This window comes from Camponotus floridanus, unplaced genomic scaffold (assembly GCF_003227725.1).
Source record: "Camponotus floridanus strain SB8 unplaced genomic scaffold, Cflo_v7.5 scaffold121, whole genome shotgun sequence".
Classification (NCBI taxonomy): Eukaryota; Metazoa; Arthropoda; class Insecta; order Hymenoptera; family Formicidae; genus Camponotus; species Camponotus floridanus.
In genome coordinates this window covers 96,921-119,627 of record NW_020229239.1, presented here as the reverse complement: position 1 = coordinate 119,627, position 22,707 = coordinate 96,921, and the positions used below count along the sequence as shown (strand labels likewise).

Below are 22,707 nucleotides of genomic sequence, written 5' to 3'. Positions count from 1 at the left end.
CAGTTATTTAAGGCTATCTGGAAAAAGAGATTGTCGCTTGAAACTTTAGTATGAAATTATTTGGTGGCCTCTACGATTGCAAAATTTTTCGACTCGGTCTTATAATGTCTATGAATGTTTCTTGTAGTATCAGATATTCCGTTGTATAATTTATGTCATTTGTATTATAATAATAAAGGTATTCAAAATTCTCTGCAACTGAATATTTTTAGATATTATTTTTTATATTCACGTATTACAGCTGGTGTTAAGATATATGAAGAAAGGCAGTGTAATACAATGAATAACACAATGGTACGTATATTTTCTCACTCTTTTATATCATACGTAAATATCGACATAGCTTTAAGACAAGATACACGCTCAGGAAGACTTATCTACTAGTAATATCCAAATTTAACACGATAGGATTTAATGTATACAGTATTTCAGGGAAACATATTTATATTTTGAATTGCAACTTGCAGTATATAACGAATATACATAGGACAAAATCATACAATTATTTACAAGTTTATTTGAATTAGGAAGAATAGAATTATATATATATTATATAAATGTTTTCAGCACCTCTAACATTCCAATAAAGATTTCGATTTCGATCAAGTATCATTAATAATGCATTATTATCGCAAAAATCATTATTAAATTATATCATGTTTTAACTTTAATTTCTGTATCACGTTACTTCGCAGGAAACATCGAACTTATTCTGTAGCATTTACATAATTATACAATTGAATCTAATAATCATATAATCATATAGAATTTCTTCAACTAGCAATAAGAAAGAGGAGAATATTATTGATCAAATTATCTATGTGATTATTGAACATTAATCCTGCTTTTATTTCTTATTGCGATATGCATGAATAATAATGAATATCGATAAGTATCAGAATGACTAATATCTCATTGTATTCCATATTTAAATTATGCTTTCCTTTTGAAATAGCGTGGTATGATTTACATATAATATAATCTGTCTCTTTCATTTCTATTCATTTTTAAATTTTAATTAATAATTTATCATTTTGAAACCTCGCGATCAGAATCGCGTAACTAACTGAATCGTTTACAGATTATTTCCTACCCTCGGAACAATGCGACGCGTCGAGATAAACGTCGCACGTCTTGGAACAAATGATACTGATTATCTTTAATTACAACAAGTCTAAGTGTCGAACGCGCGGTGTCTGTCTGCGGAAAGCCAGTTTCATAAAAGAAAGAAGTGAGCAGCATTTCTTTCACAAAAGTGCCTTTCCTAGGTAAGTCGATCGGTGGCAGTATAAATTAATCGTTTGTCGCTCGTGAAACAAGATAAAATTTCAAATCTCCTTCGTATACGATACATCATTCGATATTATAATCTGTCAATATACGGTGTAGTCTTGCCATTGTCTCTGCTGTCTGTATTGCGCTCCATTGACCTGTATAGCTTCCGGTGTTCTGTAATACGTCGTTCGAGCTCGATCATTATTATTGTTTGTTGGCAGGAATGAAGGACTCGGAACGAACGATTTCTGTTGATGCGAATGCTGCTGTTGCTGCTGCTGCTGCTGCTGCTGCTGCTGATGATGATGATTAATCGGCCTGGACAGTTTGTAGTTGTTTTCGGAAGGTTGTAGCACAGCGTCTCTACCCAGATGCTGTCTATGAATAGGTAGAACGAATCCGCTTGGTAAATTAGTTTCCTGAATCAAGGTCGGCGTCAGGGCATCGTTTAGAGTAACGTCGTATTCACTCTCGGGGATATCCTGAAGTCGATGCGTTACTTCGTTGATTCTCTGTTTGACTCTGTAATTATTGCCAGGTCCCGAAGGCAGGTGGTCCGGCATGTCCTCGTTTTTGTACGTCGAGCTATAGATGTTCGGCGTGGTCTCGGCTCTGACTTTACTGCGAATCGGAGAACTGGTCTGTACGTTGCCGGCATTCGCGTACTTGTCACTCGAATAATCCTCCGTCCACTTGGATGTTAGACTTTCATCTTGATGATTCCGTAAATCGTAAGATTGATTCTGAGTGGAGTATCCTTTGGAGAAATTTGATGGATCTTCCGGAGTTCTTGAAACTTCCTCTTCTTCCTCTTTTTCGTTGTGTTTTTCGACCGGTCTTCGTAACACAGGTCTAAATATCGCGCTATCATATTCATCTTGCTGTTGCTTCTTCTGATCACTTTGAATGGATTTGTAAGCATCGTACTGTTTGTTGTCTGATTTCAGGTGTGATTCTTGATGATTGATGTTTCTGTCATCTTCTTGTTCCTCTTGTACATAATAAGTCTTATGCTCATTTTCGTCTACAGCGCTTTGATGATCAGTAGTTGTTTCTTCCTCTCTTCTAGATGAATGCGGCGCTTTGGAACCGACTGGCGACAAGCCTCTCGGATTAGGATTACCACCTCGAGACGGTAAGAAGGGCCTCTTTACGACTCGAACGGCAGTTCGAGGTGGAGGAGGAGACGGAGATGGATCTTCCAGTGGTTCATCGTAATATTCCGACAAGTATTCATCCGTATATGTTACCTGACTCTGTTCATTTTTACTTTCCAGATCTCTGTCTTGATAATCTGTTTGTTGAGACGTTCTCTGAGATTGCTCAGACAAATTTCTCTGATAATCTTGAATATCACTCGCAACGCGATCGCTTTGGGTCTGAGTAGGTCTGGATGGTCGTTCAGAATATGATGGCTTTTCCGATCGATCAGTCACCGCATCCTTGACATCTATTTCGGACTTATGAATAAGATGTTCCGGTAAGCAGGTTGTTGTAGTAGTAGTTGTGGTAGTAGTTGTTGTTTTCTCTGTTGTTCGATCGTACGAATTCGGTCGTTTGGATACTTCAGTGGCGTCTGATAGATCCTTCGATCTCGAGGACGATCGCGATCGTTCGGATTCTCTTTCGCGGTCAAGAAGCCGAGGCGAATGTGGTCGTTCTTGCCTGTCAGAATCTTGCAATCGTCCGCGCAAATCGCGATCCGAGGATCTCTCGGGATCTTGCGATCTTCCTCGATCACGATCTGAGAGTCTTTCGGACTCTTGCGATTTTCCTCGATCACGATCCGAGGGTCTCTCGGAACCGCGATCTTTTCCACGATCGGGAGATCTATCCCTACCTCGATCCCTATCTCGATCATAATAACGATCCCTGGAGCGATCCTGATGTGTTCTGGGTCGTACTTCTTCCGGCGATGAATGATAACGAGTTCTAGAAAAATTATTAATTACTATAATCAATAATTATTAGTTAATTAATGATTAATGTGAAATTAATGGTCACGTTAAAGATTTATAAATTGATTTTTGCAATCACCGCATTTAGTTAATAAATAATTTTAAAATTTTTTTAGAACTTAATGGAAAAATATCGATGATTATATATTAAGAATGTCCATCTTGGTGTTATTGAATTGATATTTACATTATTAAAATATTTTTATAACTATCGTGATTCATTGCTGATGATATTACAATTCAATCAATTTATGATACATTAATTTTTCTAAATTTAACTCTTTTTATATGAATATAACTTATATTAGTAATTTATTACATATAACTGTAGCAGGGTATTGTGAATGTCATCTTACCTGGAACGATCTCTGTCTCGAGTTTCATAAAAATCTCTGTCCCTGTCTCTATCTCTGTCTCTATATGAAGGTCTTCTTCTGAGCGGTCTTCTGATCGGTCTAACATCCTCTATTTCTTCATCGTAATAATCATCCTCCGTCAAATCTGCCGGTCGTCGTCGTGGTTCCTCTTTAATTATAATTTTATTATTTTTTTAAAACAGCGATTCAATAATATTTTTCCAAGAAAAATAAATTTTACCTGTTGGTTGTGCAGGAGTGGTTTTATATGCATATTTATCTTGCTCCGAGAGCGGTACAGGTCGCCTAATCTTGGGCGGTGTTCTCGGTCTTGCATAAACCGAACTGCTGGGCGCAGCTGGCTTTACCAGCCCTTCCGCGTTGGATGAAGCACTCGCCGAAGGCGCTGCAGATTCCTTATCATCGTAATCATCTCTATACCTAGGGTGAATAACGTATTAAATCTTGTAAATGTTACTCAAACAATACGAGATATCAAAAGACATATGTAAATATTATCACATGTAAAATATATATCAGAGATTTTTCAGATGAGACGAACAACGCTTCTCTCTCACCTCTTATCGGAATATCTTCGATCATCGGTATCTCTGTTTCTCGATTCCGTTCGTCTATCGTACACATCTAAATCATCGACCTCCCTCGACGCCGCTCTGACTCCTTGATCTGGATTTCTTCCCCGCGGTCTCAAGTCATCATCCTCCAACGGATCTCTCGATCTTGGTGGATCTCTTCTGTTGCCTCTACCCAGATATCTATCTCTGGTGGCATCTCGCTCTCTATCGTCTCTGCTGCGCGATGGCGGATCTCTTTCCCGAAAGTCGCGATCACGATCACGGTCTCTGAATTCGCGATCCCTGTCACGCCTGTACTTCCAGTCTTCGTACTCGTATTCGTCTCGACCAAAATCTCGCGACGGACGACCGTACTCGTCGTCGTAATAGTCTTCCTCGTAGTAATCGTAGGGTCTCCTTCTCGCTGGTGGTCTTCTCCTGGGTGGAATTCGATCGCGTACAGCCGGTCGACTGGTTGATACGGTAACCGGCGCCACGGTGGTCGTAGTAGTAGTCGTAGTCGTGATAGCTTGATAAAGCGCATCGTTTCTGTGCCAGTATTTCTTAGAGTTGGCGCAATCGACCTCGGATACGAAGTGACAGATGAAGGTCTTCTGGTCGAATGCTGTGAAATTGGCGCACAGGAAGTCGTAGCGAGTACCAAAGAGACAGTGATGGTAGACCTTGGAAAAGAGATTCAAGCAAGATATAAGAATGATTGCGTGACACGCCGGTCATTATCAACTGATTTCTAAAATTAGCTTCGTATTAATTATAACGACGATCGTTAAGATCGGCGAAATAAATTATGATGGATGGACGGATGTTTATGAAATCGTATCGATCGATGAGTGAAAGTGGGCGACGAATTGGCGCCACATGTCAGATTCTCGAGATTTTTGAAGACGTTTTTTTTTTTCCATTTTTATTCGCGACTTTTACTCCCGACTTTTGTTACATCTTCTTCATAAAGAAACGTCGGCATGACAATTTAGCACACTTTTCACCGCGAACAAACGCGAACGATCTTACCGCACGCCATCACGTAGCTTTCACACGACGGTTATATGTGTGCGACAGTAAATAATTGCATCGAGTCATATAAATGTGCATCCTGCGATATGAGAAAAAGAAAGACAGAGAAAAAAAGGAGTTGTTAATGTGCGAGGGCTCGCCGTATTATCTGGAACATACAAACATCAGTGAATTATCTGGGGAATTATCTAGAATCATTCAGAGCACATCCTTTCGGTAAGCGTTCGACACCGTTTCACTGAGATTCTCGTAAAAAGAAGCGTCTAGCTGCTAATCTTCTTCAATAATAGATCATGAATCTTACTCAACTCACCATGTAAATGTCAGACGATCATTGAATGCCTAATCGTGTGTTTAATGAGCTTCGTGCGGTATAGAATAATTTCAGTATAGTTAAAGTCATTATATAAAACTTGTGTTAAAAATATATCCCTATCCCAATTTATCTTTTAGCTGCATTATTAAGAATACATTTTATTAAATATTTGATAAAATTTTTCGGCGAAATTTATTTTATACGAAGCATCAATTCTCTCGGGAAATTCTGGTTCTCGGTTTCAACTCTGTGAAGAATTTATGGTGGAAAGTTGGTAAAATGTTTGTCAGAACTTGCTTTATGCCGAATGCTGAGAACAAATTGCGGTTATTTGCATTAGAACTGATGTTAGAATTATTCAGAACGTTTCTTCTTATTTGTCAAGTTCTTCCGTATAATTTTTCATATCCTTAGTTTTGTTAATAACTTAACAAACTTTAAGTTAACTCGTAGACGTTACAACGATCTTTATATCGTTCAGGCTTGGAAACATTAATCACTAGGACATTACAATTGTAAATCCGCTCGGAGTTACGAGAAAGATCAGAAAATAATCTAAGCGATCACGAGTGATTTCCTGGCAGGAAGCCGGCACAGCAAATTAATTGCTCATTTCCCAATTTCTCTTCCGCGACAAATCCTTTGTAAGCTGCACAACGATGTAAATTGTCTTTTCGACGTCTTTTTTTTTTTTTAGTCACACGCGTCTCGGCCGGCGAATCTTGCTTACGGTATTTGCATGACAATAGTACGTTCGCTCTACAGCCCCGTGAAAATGATCGATAAGAGATGATCAAGCCGAGTCGAAAAGAGGCTGCTTTGCAATCCTTCGCTTTCACAATCGTAGGATTTTCGCGCGCACGTGAATCGCAGAACGGTCAGGGACGGGAAGCGTAGCGAACCACGAAAGTTCTCTTCCACGGCGACCTTGTTATTGCGGCCGGTAAAATATTTTTCACTTTCGATATCGATTTCTACTCATATTGCCCCGTTGCTTATAACCAACGCGATATATTTACCGATTATTCGACAATTTTCGAAAATATCGATCATTCTATCATAGCATGAATTAGAGAGTGCACAACTATAATATATGTTATTATACTTGTTATAAACTCGTGTTGACCATCATCGAAATAGCCTACATTAGTCTATGCGAATGTATCATTATAGAATTTGTCATCGATGATTTAAGTTAGGATAAACAATTAATCTTCTCTTGATTTTATATAATGAATATTACGTCAGATTTCGCCTACGCTTGTTCCTTTTATACGTATATTGCAATAATTGCCACTCGTTTGTATATCGTAATTGCATCGGAAGAATAGTTCGAGTCTGTTCAAACGAGGCAAATAAATTTGCGTCGTTGCAACTGATTTCTCAATTGGTCGTTTTTCAGGCCGATCCCGTCATGCCAGGATTCACGGTGAAACGATCGCTCTCAGCGATGATTGGTAAAAGTGTGCTCAATCGATACGCATTTTTTGCATTCGCATCTCGTTCGAGAATTCGCTTTCGTTCATGGCTGCTCGCGTCGGTGTCGATGCTTATCAATCAAGTTCTTCGTAAATACTATTATTGGTACAAATCGGATCGTGATTATTGTTTTTCATCGACGTTAGAAACGTCAATAAACTCGAGGTAACGCTCTCAGATCATTGACACCTGCTTATTACGCGACAGAGACATCGCCGTATCAAATAGATCTTTTCTTTGAATTTATTCGGGCAACACTAACTTTCCTGTCACTGCGGTTAACGTTGACAGCATCAGTTTTTTTGCCAAAAAATAATTCTAGTTTGTCATTCGTTTCTAATTATATTTCTGATTACAAAATAATAGTGGTAAAGCTTTAAAAAATGGATTTTGGTCAGATTGTCGTTTGGTGTAATAGGCATCCTTTGACATTTGTAAAATCGCACACTACGATTGTGTATATTTTTCTTTTTTATTTCTAAAGAAACATGTGAGAAACGCTGATATTGCTGATTATTTTTACAACATAAGTGTCATTAAATTAATTACCTGGCATTTGTGCGGCACGCTGGCGTAGAATCCGTCATGTAAGCCGTCGCATTTGAAGTCAATGTCCTCGGGTATACTATTATAGAATGGATAATCACTGAGATTATAGCCATTTAACTCGCGCGGTAGATTTGGGTCCCATATGTAATCGATTTGCGGAATTCCTGTTAGAGTGTGTCCTGTCGTCCCGTTTGTTTCGATCGCGACAGTTGTCGTCTGGAAGAATAAATGTTACAATTTTTCTAAAAGAGACTTCCAACTTTTCATTTCTTAATCTTACAAAATTAACAGGCTTGAGTATTTCGAAAGTTTGAAGACATTAATATGTAAACTTATGCCTGTATGTCATATTTTATGAAAATAGCTTTCATTCTCTGCAGGAAATACGAGGAAATCGATTCGATTTTGTCATAATAACAATTTCCGTACATCGTAGACGGAAAAGCCCTCACGTCCGACAGACTAGTATCTGATAGAAAAGTTATTTTACGCTCCAAGAAGCCGCCGTGCAATAACGTTTAACGATGAGTTCGATTTGATGATGTCACATTTGATGTCTCGTTTGTGTGCGAAGGTGAACTCGTCGCGCGCGTCTGAGTTTAACGTTAATTAATTTGACGCCGGCATAAATTAATCGAAGTGTTTCGACGCCTCCGCAGATACAGATACTGATGAACCGATCAAATTAAATTTATGCAACATACAGTGATGTTTTTATTATTTAGATTACGATGTACGATGTTCATCTTATCATTATCTTGTCAGAAAGCAGCTACCCTGTGCAAGATGTTTAATTAGCGATTAATTTATTTGCTGCACTCGTATCGTATATACATACATATATCGCGAGATTCCTTTTTTATACACAAAGAAGCGCTGTTTTGCGAAATCAGAACTTGTTTGATACATACATAATGTTCATAGTAACTGTGGAATCGGTTTTACAACATTCAATGACAAACGAATTGTATTTCGCATGCGTTACGTGAATAACATTGCTACATCTAGCATCAGAATTGGGCACAATGTCGATTTAATTGGTTCTTTAATACGAAATTTTAAGTAATAATGAAATATTTATAGTGTCATAAATTGAATTCATTGAATTTATCAACTTCAATCGCGGATATAGAATTGTATAATGAAGTTAAATCGATCGAGCGTAAATCTTAATTAAAATTCGAGTTTATAGGACTATTGGAATTAACGACCTTACTCTTTTGTGAGCTATTATAAATATGGTAGTTTTTTATACCTCCGAATTTGCATTTTCATTTTCCTCCACGTGAGGCTCCTCAGTTGTGGTCGTCGTCGTGGAGGTTGTCGCAATTTTGAATTTCGGTCTGGTCTTGAGTGCTGCGCAGACCGCGTGGGCCAATAATATTCCTACAAATATAAAACAATAGACCAATCTCGTTGTCGAGAACTTTGACTTAAGAATTTAAGATTGGCGCCATGACTGAATAATTACAAATCGATTCGAAGTATAAATATAATTTGCTTAGGCTGCCTGAATAGTATCGACGAATAGTTCTCTATGAGCTGTCTGATACATTAAGGAAAAAGGCCACTACGCATCCACGGATTACGTAAAACATGGAGAAGCGTCGGCGTTGCAAAACGTGGACGTGAAGCGTTGTGAGAATCTAACATAAGTGTTGTAATTTTCTCTCGCCGAGAGCGAGTGCATTCGGTTGGGTAATTGTTCTTAAACGGATCAAGGCTGTCTATTGATCGTTTCCTTTCCATATTTCGTTGATTTGTAAATCATACTGAACCATATATGTGTTAACATAATAAGCTTATAATATATTATATCAATCTACAAATCTACAATCAATATATATACATCATGAATGTTTAATCTGTTTTTTAATTTTTTCTTATTTATTTATTTTTTCGTCTAATTTATATTATTTTTCTCTTTCTTTCTCTCTTTTTCTCATTTTTTAAAAATTATTTTTCTTTTATTTTTATTCTTTTATTTTTTATATTGTATTATATTATGTTAATATTTAATTATCTAAAATGAGCGAAAAAATTGAAATTTCTAATGGCTATTTCCAATTATTAGATTCCGTAAATTTTGTTACTGAATTATATTTGTAACTATTTTGAAGTAGTTCAAGGTTGTTTTGAAAGCTAATAGCTAAGGAAATTGAGACGTAAGGACAGTTTGTAAAGTGTGATTAAGGTAAATATTGTTTCTCGCTTTTTTACATTTTACTTTCCGAGGTCGCATATCTTTTATATGCATGAATGTAATCAATAATTCATGTAAGAATATATTCGATCAACACGCTGGTACGTTTTTCGAAGAAAGAGAAGCAAGAACTAATAAATGCTACATACTTTATCGGATTAATTAACAAATATTTAAAATGAAGAAATAATTACAAGCAAGTAACGTGTAAACATTTTTCTAATGCTAATCATTATTTTTACGATCATTTTATGTCCCTCATTCCCGTTATTTTCGACACTCTAATTTCTCGAATATGGTGTGCATACATGCGGAAAAACGTGTTCGTGCGCCTCGATTAGGGCTGCGTGAATGCGGCCTTATGGACCGGAAAGTGGATGTCCTCGAAAGTGATGTTGAAAATGTGCACAATAGACCGATCGTATAACGGAATCATACTTTTCCAGGCTACGCGATCGATAAGAAATCGTGCTGCACAAGCCCCGACATTGTATAAAAATGAATTATGAGAATTCTCGCATTCCGTTTGTGGGAAATGTTAATGTGGGCGTGCTCTCTTTCCATGCATAGTTATGGTAAATCTGTTTTCATGACGAAATCATCGTTGTTACTATTACACCTCTTCTCTTCTCTCTCTCTCTTTCTCTCTGTATCCGCATATAAATAAATTGCTCCATCCAATTGTCTCTCGGCGATGCGGAATCTCGATTGAATGGGAATGACCTGACATTTTCCTTCTTCGAAGGGCGTGACCATGTTTTTTTATCATATTTTTGTACCTTATCGGTGATTTTCATTGAGAAATTGTGATGCTACGAAATATATTACTGCATCTGATATAATGATGATTAAACATTAGTTTTATCGTCGTAAAATTTATATAGCATCATATGATTACCGTAAAATTTTTACGATGTCGTAAGAATAGCAGTCTTTTATTATTCCGTGATTTTAAAGCGAAATTTTAAAGATCTTGAATTAAACGTTTTTCGTGAAAAGCAGAAAATATTAGGAAACATTTTAAATGCTAATAATGATTGATTTAACTGTTTTAATGGATATTAATAAATGGGAAAGAAGTCGATAGTGATACTCATTTGCACTATGCCGTAAGCAATCGCAAAATAATCTTTTCCGCTACATTAAATCTTACGAAATTTTTTATTTTTACTAGATTTGAATTTTTTATTATCGAAATAAAATGATTGATATTAATATTCGTTTTACCGAATATATTTCTCTTAAGATTATTCGTCACATGTCTCACGGCGAGACAAAGAAAATGGTTCTCTTGACATTCACAACAGGTCCCCCTTTCTTCGTGGAACCTCTTTGTAAAATGCTTTTGCGAATTACATACGGCCGTGATCGCAGGACGAATACTAAATATGTGTTTGATGTAAGGTGAAAGAAATTAATAAGAAACTTGCCTCACTTGACAATTCAGTGTTCAGTCTTTGCATTCGGTACTTTTTAATGAACGATCCATAAAACTCGAAACTTTCAAAACTTTCTTGTAAGCTTTTTATTAACATTAACGATTGACATTTAAGCAAAATAAGAGAGAAATATTTTATCTTACAATTAAATTGTAATTATACTTTTAAATTATAAATATACTTTCAAATATTCAATCTCGTTCTCTTCAGTTTTGATATTGAGAGATTTAATTTTTTTTAAATTATCCATCATAGACACATACACGTAATGCGCTCGTCGTGGAAAGTAGTCGTTGTTTTGTATTGCACAGAGGAATTGCGGTGAGAATCGATCTACGTGCGCGATTTAAAATTCCCAGGTGTAGAAGGTCGTCCACTGCCCCTTCGACATTCCACTACGGCCGTGAAAAGTCCAAAAATACTAAAGACACAAGGGGGACTCGCGAGATGGACAAAGGGAGATTCTTTCTTTTACGGAGCGGCACAAACAGGATTTCAAGAAATAGTAGAAATCGAGTAAAAGTCCCGCTGACAAGCTCCGCTTAGTATTGGGGAAACACGATCGTCGAGAAACGAAGAATCATCCTCCAGAAACTATACTTACCGTACAGAGCGAGCAGCAGCAGCCATCGTTTCTCCCGCATGTTGGCACTGTAAAAAATAATAAATTAATCGTGTTGGCTGCTGGAATAGTCTGTACATTATTTTAAAAGATGTGTTAAGATATTAAAAAATTGAATCATTTGATGCAGAATAAAAGAAAAGAGTAAATCTCTCATATAAGACTTAAATTACTAAAATTCCATTATTATCTCCATTGATATCCTCTTGCTATTATTTTTTTTTTACGCAATCGTGAGAGATGAAAAAATTTCTATTTGTAAAATATCGGTCAAATTTTTTAGAGTGTTGAAAGTCAATCGTACGACACTGTAAATGGCGAACATAATCAAAGCAAAGAATCTTAGCACTGTAGCCGTAGATTGTAGAGGTGCTTGAGCATATGGGAATGGATAGGAACTTTCTCTGTGCTGTCACCACTGCTAACCATATAATGCAAGGATAATGCGAGTGTTATATAAATGCGCGATCACGTAATATCGGGTGTGACTTTGTAGTAGCAATTGCGAATGTCTAATTACTAGAGGGTGTACTTTTGCAGCGCACGCATTTGCTTAGGGAAATCTTTCGGAAGAGATTCTTGATGCGATAATAATGATAATGTCTGTTGATTCAATAACACATTACGCTAGATAATCACACGAGTATATATTGCAATAGGTATTGTATTCTTGATAGAAATATCGGATTTGTATGCTTTCTCAATCTTTGAATTTTTTTGCATTAGAATTTTTAAATTTTGTACATGGTTCTTATACATCACATACATAGATACACGCAATTTACTTGTAAAATTTATTTATTTAAGAAGTTAAAAAAAATATTCTTCATATTTTCTCTCTATTTTAAATTATTTCGTAGATGACATTTATTTATCGGACTATCAATCACTGTTGTTAATTTATACCACATACTGGCATCACTTTTTTAAAATTTATTTCTTTTATTTTGTCTAGTGAAAGTAATTTTGCAACCTTTCAGCGTTAAATTAGATTATCAATTTTATGAACTTGATGTAATTATTTGCATTTACATCGATTTATATATATTACTTAATTATGTACTTATTAAAATTTGTATGATTTGTTTATTGATTAATGAGATTTGAATCAGTGAATCTGATAAGTTTGATACTCTCGACAATAAATATAACAGATCACCCTATATACATACAATGCATCTTGATTATATAAATGAATCCAACATAATGATTTAAGCAAAATGCACAACAGAATTTAATTCCGATCTATCGCCTTTAATTAAGCAGAAAGGCAGCATGTGATTTTCAAGCGTACACACACGCGATTCCGTGCACGTTCTTCTCAATTTCCGCACAGAAATGTGGAACGCTCGAGCCAATCGCACGCAGTGCACCGCGTACATGCTCGCATTAATTAAGTGCGCTATCGCGCTCTAGTTCTCAGACAGATTCTTATCGTTTCTGTAAAAGTAGGAAAGAAAGAGAGAGGATGCTTCCCCCACTGGCAAAAAACTATACAAGACTACATTATTCGGTTACACAAGTTTTTATAATTGTTCCCCATGTTCGTGTCACAACGCGAACAAGTTCTCAAGCAGCATGGGAAACATCCCTTCCTCAGATTAAAGATTAATTATATCCGGAAGCTGCGAAAACCCGCATCTTAACGATATCTATGAATATTAATAGATGTGCATACTTTTGCTCAGCAAAATATTACTGCGTTTCGTAATAAATAATATAATTTATTATTATTTATCTGATTTTTCATCACAACATTTACAATCTTTATCTATTATATTTATGATTATTACTGATGCACATTGGCGAAGAAAAAAACATATAAGCCGAAGAAAGAAATATCATAGTGCAAAAAGATTTTAGTTTATGCATTATGTGAAAAATAAGAGAGAGATACAAGTGCATCCGTTGCTTTTCACATATTTAACATTTTTCTCGACGGAATGTTGAGATATCTTCTTTGTCGAGTTGTGTGCGGAATGCGTTACTCGCATAACATTATCTTACGGTAAATTACGTTATGTTACGACATACGAATAACGGTCATCCATGCTCACTAAAGGTCACCGGAAGTGATAGCTCGTACGATGAGGCACTTGATCATCGGACGTCTTAAATCAATCTTGGCGAGTGAAATCAATCTTATATAGTGAAAAATTTCTGAAAGATTTTCTCAATCCTTTACTTGAATAATTTAAGATAGAATTATTGAAAGAGAACAAATATTCTTATAAAATAAGCAATAACATTCAGAGAGCAATATTTGCAATTCTGAGTTAGTTATTTTATTTCTATTTTACAATAATTTATATAACACTTTTATATTCGTTTTTGCAGTTGTGTCAAATAAAATTTTTCGAATGAGCGTTGCGTTAAGGTGTGGTTACAAAACTCGATAGCCTTCAAAAGCACAGTATGCCGAAATAACAGGCTTTCATTTCCTACGTGCTATTCGAATGTTCGCTTCGAGGCGTATTAAATTAATCGATAATCAAGAAAAACTATGTTACTGATGTCGAATGCAATGCGATGAGAAAAACGTTAATTAAATGATGTGTTAATTACATGTTGCAAGTTGCGAAAGATTGATGTGGAAATTTTCATTATTTTTCGAGAATATCATTTTTTTCTCATTAACGAAAATTGCTGTGATTTACACACAGAAATAAAATAAGATTGTATACATAGATTATATATATTATATGTACTGTAAATATAATAATGGAAAAAACTATATAGATAAGACGTAATTTACATAATTAGCTGGTGATTGACATTTAGAAGCTGAATATCACGACAAACCAAGATACAAATGTATTTTATGGACATAGTCTTACTATCTAACTTTTATTGTTCTGCAAAAATTTCTAATAAAAGGATGAATGATGATTGACATTTTTTGCAATAAAATAACGAAAGTTTTGGAAAAATTATTGATCTTATTGCAAGAAGTTTTGCCCACTTTCGTATAAAACAGTGAACTAAACCAGATTAAGTCAGACACATAACGAGCATCGATGGGATAGATCTTGAAGCAGATCAGTTTGAAATATTTATCGTGATTCGTCAAATCAATGGATCGATCATGAACATAACGCTTCTCGCTATTGTAATTTTCATATCATATTATGCCATTGCACGTAGGGTATCCGTTACAATAGTTATAAGCATCGCTTGCCTTGTAGGTAGAAAGTGTGCAATTGTGTAAGACAAACATATGCAGAGCAAATGTTAATAATCGCAACGGGAGCTGTTGATCGTGCGTGTGCACAAGAAATATCTTTCGTAAATTATGTAGATTGCTACAGTAGTTGAATATGAAACGTTGAACTTGTTTGGACGAGCGCCAGGGCCGCATCGAGATTTTTCCAGAGATAGAAGCAAAACGAAATTCTGCACAGCTGTGTTCAAAGTGAAGTAAACATGCATCGCCAGAATCGAGTTTGACTTTTTTTTTTGCGAATATATATTTGCGAATGATTTATGGCTTCATGTTTAAATAAAGCAATAAACTAGATCGTTTTATGTTTAAATGTAAAAAACGTCTATATAGAATGATCTCTACATTCGAGAGTGTTAAAGTATAATAAGTAGAGTGGAAAACAAAGTTTGTAATGCTACTATCAGAATAAATCAGAATTCTTTCGCATTTCTTAACGCTAAGTAAAAGAGTAAATTAAATTAGAAAAGTTGAATTTGTAAGCAGTTAAATTTATAAAATTATTTTGATAAAATATATCTTTATTTTTTTTTATTTGATAAACAGGAAGAGATTCTATTATGAAGCTTTATTCATTTTGAATTTTTAATTTTGCTATGAATTTTCCATGAACTGCTAGATTTTCTTAACGTTCTATAATTTTCGTTCTATCTCGCCAATATATCGCGTTTCCAAGCTTCCGTTCTAATGCTAGAAGGATTTCTCCTATTAGAATTTAGAAATTTTTAAATAATTTTTTGTAAGTTATTTTTCTGCAAGGGTGTATATTTCGTTAATGTTATATTATTTGTAAATAACATATTTAATTATTAATTACAATTTAATTATTAATTTATGTATAAAGAAAATATAAAAAACTTTTTTCTCGCAGGAAAACAAGTTTAACGAGTAAATATACGCGTACAGCTTTTAGTTGTAGTGGTATATCGTAAATTAGTTTCTAATATCCACATCAACGAAGTTTCGCATACTCCAATGATCAGACTAAAAAAGTCAAGCTTATTTATTATAAATCGATTGCTTGCGCAATAATGTGATATTTCATGTTCTTAATTAATTGTTATTTTGATTAAAATATTATCAACTGTAAAATTCTATTTTCCTATTTTGACATTTAAAATGTTGTTTTCGAATTTGTCATTAGTCAAATACATTAGCAAAGCATATCTTAATTTTTATTAGAAATTGCAGTTTTGGGCAATGATTCAGAAGTCATTCGGTCGATTCAATCGAAAAATGTTTTGGCTGTTTTTATTGATTTAGACGAGAGATTTCGGAAAAAACAATTTCACTCTTGGCTGAGATTAAAACTTATTTGACCGTAAAGCATCATCCGCATCGTTTTATTGACTTATTGTGTAAGATCTACACAACAAATATAAAAATATGTAGATAATAACTATTGAAAAAAATGAAATTTTGCAAATTTTTTTAAATATGCATGGTAGAAACTAGACATTTGTTTGTCATCAACATACGTCAATTCAATTTCAAGAATCAGGCATTAATATAACATAAACATGATTAATAATTCTGCACGCTTCATTACGAGACTTTTACATAAGTGCGAGGTGCTAATAACGCGTGGTAGATATCATTTTGATATATCCGGCGAAACTATTCGAAAGTTATTATTTAAGAGCGGGCGGAGGAAAAAATTGGATGAATCCGGCGTTTCGAATCCTCCTACGAATTTCTCCCTTAAGAAGAGAGGTCTGTGCTTTGTGTATAATTAACGCGATTAATGTGTCGTGAAGCCGGTGCTTCACCATCATCTTCTTCCTGCTCTTCCTATTCCGTGCGAACAATTGTTTGTTGGAGCACAATGAGATCAATGGAGACCCATATAAGAGATGCTTTATAGCATTTCGATGGCACTTCCTATCGCGCTATAAATTTATATAAGTTATATAAATATATAAATTTATGTAAGTTATTGTAGCTTTTTGTAGCTTTTTACATATGTAACTTTTGTAACTTTTATGTAACTTTTACGAATAGTAGACGTCGTTATAACAAGTCTCATAAAAATATATGCATATGTATCGCTCGTTTGTATAGTAATAATTATAAATTATTTTATTACTTTTACCGGCCACATTTTGATAACAACATAAATATATTTATCGAAAGTAAACTCGCGCAATATCACATGTCGCGCAAATAAGGTGTGACATACTTTTTGCTTGTTGACGCATTCGATCACTGGTCTGGTTTTCTTACTCTATGAAAGTGCTGATGGTCAAATTTCATTTTGTCCTCGGGCAATACGTCACGAGCTTTCAAAAGTCTGATTTCTATCAAACAATTAAGATTCGCCTGTTACATCAACAATTCATTTCTCAAATTTCTACGACACCATCTATTAAAACAATCGAAGTGGCAAAAAACGATCAAACAGAAAGAATGATTATTAACATATAATAATCATTCTCATTAAGCATTCATTAAACTCGTGAATATTGGCTTTTTCTACTTTGAATCAATATGATGACTTTTTACTTTACTAATGATTAGCGATATCTTCAGGTGCGTATTTCTATTTTTATTTCCATGTTATTCTCATACATCTTTGCTCGGATTATCATCTTAATTGTTTATTTATCCTCTTCTTCGTCAATATAATTATATTTTCTAAGAGATTATTTACAATGAGATGTGTGTGTGTGTGTGTGTGTGTGTGTGTGCTGGAAAATATAAGATAATAATTAACGAGGCTTTAATTAAGCCATCTATGTCATCATTAACACACGCGATCAGAATTTTAATTATTCTCTTTTGTAACCGTTCAATTATTTGAAAGATACTGCGATAGTGCGTTAAATACATTAAATGGGAAAGATATTTTACCGTTATATATTATATTTTTTCAGCACACTTTTTTTTTACTATTTAGACGCAAGTGTATATCTTCTCCGTTAATCGTCGTGCCCTTTTAGCGCAAATTTGTCTGGCACTAATGATGGATCGGAATGGAATTTCGCTCGCTCCGTCGCCGTCGTCGCAAATCGCGCGGATCGCAAAACTATCCGGGCGTTCGATTATGGCCAAGTCGTTGGTTTATTTTTCCGCCGGCGTATCGGGAGAAAGCCGACCGTCGCTCGCGCTTGCTCGCGACGGCGGACATGGATTATGTCGTAACGCTGTGGAGCTGTGCAATATTGTTTATGAAAAAGATCCTGCAAACGCCACATCGGGGGGACCACGTGTCGCTGCTGTTGCTGCACCCTTCCTCCCTCGTCGATCCTTCGACGCGCCGAGAAAATGGGCCGACCGCATGATTATGAAACTTTTTTAATTACATAACGAGAGACGACGTTCTCGTGGCGAAAATTCTCGCGAGTATCGGTCCTGCCCCTTGTGAGTCCGAAATGATTACGAGAAGACGCATATGGATACCTAAAGATCCTTACAGGAATAGGAAGAGTCTACGCGAGTTGAACAAACGTTGGAAAGTTGATTAAAATATCATCAATTCTGGCGATGAGGTTTTAATTTTAGTAATTGAAATCGAGCAATTTTCTCGAGAGATGCGACGAAGATCGCCATTTTGAATGCAAGAATTGGTCGAAGGAATTGAGAAAAATGAACGAATTTCATTAGGAAGAGCTGGCAAGGCGTGTCTCGTCTAACGCGCTTCTCTCGCAAATTAAATTCACTTTCGAACGTGTATACAATCGCCTCGCGGAATCCACCGATTGAAAGTGAACGTGGTGGACGCGTTAGAACGCGTTGGACGAAGCGAGACGATGAATTATACGAGTAAAAGAGAGGCGAGGAAAGAGAGAACGGCCGATTGGTACCGTCGAGGTTACGGAAAACTTATTCCGCCCAATCGATGAAGTGGTCGATTGTGGCAACTTGCGCATACGCGCGAAATGAATTCTCGATTTAGATAAATGTGCGATAAGAATCGTAGCGATCTATTACGACTTGATTGAAAATTAAATCTCATTCGCGGAATGTCTTGTTTTAAACAAATCAGTGAGGTCTTTATATTTATCATCTCAATCGTATTTTATCACACAGATTGACGATAGAGAGATTGTTAGCGTTTGAAAATCTTTACCTTTCTATGATTTTTTCATGGATTAATTATGCAATCGCCTAAATTAGCTAATCATTTCAGTCGTCCATTTATCTTCAAGATCTTTCGTCGACGAAAAAACTTTTCTCGCAATTTCATGGCAGTAGCGTATGATTTATTTCCTGTGCTGTGATAAATACGAATAAATTACCATAAGACCGACGAAAGTTTCCATCGGGAATAAGATTCGTGGAGCGAGTGCATCGTGCGTGCCCGATGCGTGCGTGCCGTTGCATGTGTGAAGGTACATGCACGTGTGCGGCGTGATCGAGTATACGTCTCTCTTTAAGCTGAACGAACTCTCTTCTCGTTACTCGCGATTCTCGACGAGCAGATTAGAAATTCGTGACTCTGCTGGAGAACGCAATCGCTCGATTACTCGCGATGGAAAATATCGCGTAAAAGGATCTAGGATATTGCGCTATTTTTTTTAGACTGCACTTCGTGCGGCTCCGTTGATTTCGCTCTCATCGGTTCAGTGGAAAATCGGATATGACAAATTCGATGATAAAACCAGTTCGCTCTCATTATCATCTCGCTATCGTGATGCAAAAAACGATCGAGCAGGAAGACTCACAGGATGCGACGAGCAGCGAAAGTCCTGCCTTTATTGCGATCTCCGAAGCGGCTCGGTTTAATGCTCGCGTTTTTGTAGATTCTTTCTTCGATTCACTCGGATGACTCGTGTTCACCATACGCGTGTCAGTTTTTTTTAAGTAGACAGAAATAAGCAGAGATTGTTATATTTGTATAATTAAATATGTAAAATGAGTAAAAATATCAGGCACAAATAATGTTTTCAAATCTTTTGTATCTTTTATTCTTTGGATTTTCGAAAGATTTCTCTCCTAAGGCTATTTCCCCGGGCCAACTTACATGAACTGTCGCAAGAGAACAATGATATTCTGACCGCGGGCAGAAGCTGAGAACTCTTTCTAAATAAACACTGTGATTAGGGTCGGTGAGGTAACATAAATTTCATTAAGTTCGTCGAAACATCGCGGCGCTTCGCTTTCTTTTTAATAGCAAAACGCGTATACAGATATGAAACAAACTTTAATATTGCGCGCTTGAAATTAATAAAACACGTATACACATGGTGCGTTTCACCGGGAGATTGAACGAACGATTTAACACTATGCAGATTTCGCAAGATCGCGAGAGCCGCGAAAGCCTTACTTCGAAATGGAGAACGATCGAAGTTCGCGTTTTTGTAAAATTGCTCCATTTTCTCGACTATGCAGCTCTTGGGAGAGCGGAAAATACAATTAATATTTTATAGCGTATTTAAAATTAAACGAAGGATGAAAAGAGGACCAAACCTGTCTCTCTCGGCTCCGCTAGTTCTTCGCTAATTCCTCATGAAACCACCGTCCTCACATCGACTTGGCACTTGAAATGCAAATTCACAGGTATATTCTAGCGTATTACGAGAACAAGAGCGGGCAGATGCACTTTTCGTCGTGCTAAACTGTGACGGATACCCCGGGAAAATGTTCGCCGTTTGATTTTTTTTCGGTGGGACCGCGAAAATTAAACGAGACAGGACAAAACGATACGCGCGCGAGACGGCTTTTCGTGCGGGTGCGGGGCGAGATCGCGGCGTCCGGTCCGGCCAGAAGACTGCACGATGGAAGTGGAAAAGCCACCAGCAGGAGCGTTGTGCTCTGACCACCGTCGTCTGGTTGAGAGCTTTCTACGACCGACGACAAGGCGAAGGAGGGAGTCGAACGGCGCATTGGCGTCTTTGGGGTCCGATCCGAGCATTGGCGTAATCTTCCCGGAGACTTGAGGCCCCAGGTCGAGAGAGAAAGGCACGCACGCCGCGAATAGGCCCAACACGTAGAGAGACAGACACCTGCGTCGCCACCTGACAGAACGAGAAGAACATACAGACGTGTGCACCCGCACACACACATACACACTCGGAAAGCGGGCTCGATATCGAATTGGTAAGGTCATTGCTGCGTGCGATGATATTTGTTCTCGCACTGCGGCAGAATTAATCTCCGACTCCGTTTTGCAACGAACCGTCATGACGTATAATTATCACGGGTATGACATATATATGGATATGATTATAGCCGCGATCGTTTGATTTCTATTGTTGATCCATTACGGTCGAGGTATTAAGTGTCACTGTTATGTTCGAACTTTGTGATATCCAGGTTTAATTGAATGATAAATGGGAGTGGATGGAATCGGTCAAATTGAGCACACTTAAATTTTTATGACATTTGTAACGCGAGCGGTTCGACACCTATTGTCATGATGAATAGGTGATATGCGTGTATCAAATGAAATGGAAACAAATATCGAGACTTTGATCTCAAAGGTCTTTCGTTGCCTTCAGGGATTCAAGCTCGCCGCGATCCCTTCGTCATCTGTCACCGAATAAACTCAGCCTGTCTACTTCAAAGAATATACATACGAAAGATCAATCAGAGATGCGTCGAGTGAAAGTGGAACGTCGAACGTTAATATCTTAACAATAGATGCCAGAAATAGTCGCACAGATGACATGTACGCGTCTCAATCGAGTTTTTAAATCGATAAAAATATCATATGAATCCTAGCGAAATGTAGGAAGCTGGTTTTCTTCCGCGGACGAGTCTTTCGTAATAGTCGTAGAGACATTACACACATGGATTCTCATCTCCTTGGATTTAAAATAAATTATCATCACGGTCGCGGATCAAATGGATGTTGTCGTCGATATCAAGGAAAGTAACCGGATCTTCCAGTGGACTATGGGATTAAAGCGCTGCTAACACGACATTAAGCATAGGATTTATATGTCACTTATCATAGACTTCTAATGACATTTGAAGAAAATAGCGATACGTCAATTGCGTTATACGTGGGAAGATTTTCCCCTTCGTATTATATGTGGGAAGCGTAATAATCATTAGAAACTGGTTATAAGAATTATCATATCTCGATGTTACATCATATAACTGTGAAAAATTTATTGCATTGGTTACACAATAATGGACGAAAAAAGGCCATATTATTTTATTCTGAGACATTTATATTTGCATAAAATTTATTCCTTCCTTATGAATTAAATAGGGAAACTCTGGCAGTTTAATTTACATATTTACAGCTTTATTTATTCGTTAAGGATAAATTCTTGATAAAAAGTAGATGATTGTTAATTAGTAAATGAAATATAAATATTAAAATAAACTTTAATTGTATATACTTGAAAGGATCTCATCAATAATTGGTTAAGTGAGGTGGATCCTGTTTACTACAAAGAAAGGAGTGTCTGACCTCGTGTCACAGGTTTTGTTCATTATACGAGATCCATGGCATTTTCTTAATCTTTTAAGAGGTCAACGAATCCTGTCTTCCTTTATCGATAACCAAGGACGTCATTTTTCATTTTCTTCATTTTCTCTTTTTCCTCTTTTTAAGACTCGACATTTGCTCGCGAATGTGATCTTTCTTCGCGTGAAAGGTCGAATATACGGAATCAGGTTTAGTATTTTTTTGATTTTTTTGTATTTTGTCATTGAAAGATTGCCATCCTTAATGATTTTTATGAATGCAGCTTTATTTGACTTATTCGATGCCAGAGCGTTATATTA

The 22,707-nt window shown here is 36.4% G+C and overlaps 1 protein-coding gene across 1 annotated transcript; it reads right to left on the bottom strand.

Annotated features, from left to right (window-relative positions):
- Window positions 1–299: 299 nt before the first annotated feature.
- On the bottom strand, window positions 300–20,784 carry LOC105259220 (zinc finger CCCH domain-containing protein 13). Its single transcript, XM_011271042.3, has 8 exons — window positions 20,437–20,784; window positions 11,790–11,836; window positions 8,799–8,929; window positions 7,544–7,759; window positions 4,168–4,847; window positions 3,831–4,030; window positions 3,590–3,758; window positions 300–3,207 (listed from the first exon to the last, which is right to left on the bottom strand). Exons 2-8 carry the CDS (start codon window positions 11,827–11,829, stop codon window positions 1,374–1,376), a joined length of 3,270 nt encoding a protein of 1,089 aa, XP_011269344.2. The 5' UTR covers window positions 11,830–11,836; window positions 20,437–20,784; the 3' UTR covers window positions 300–1,373.
- Window positions 20,785–22,707: the final 1,923 nt, after the last annotated feature.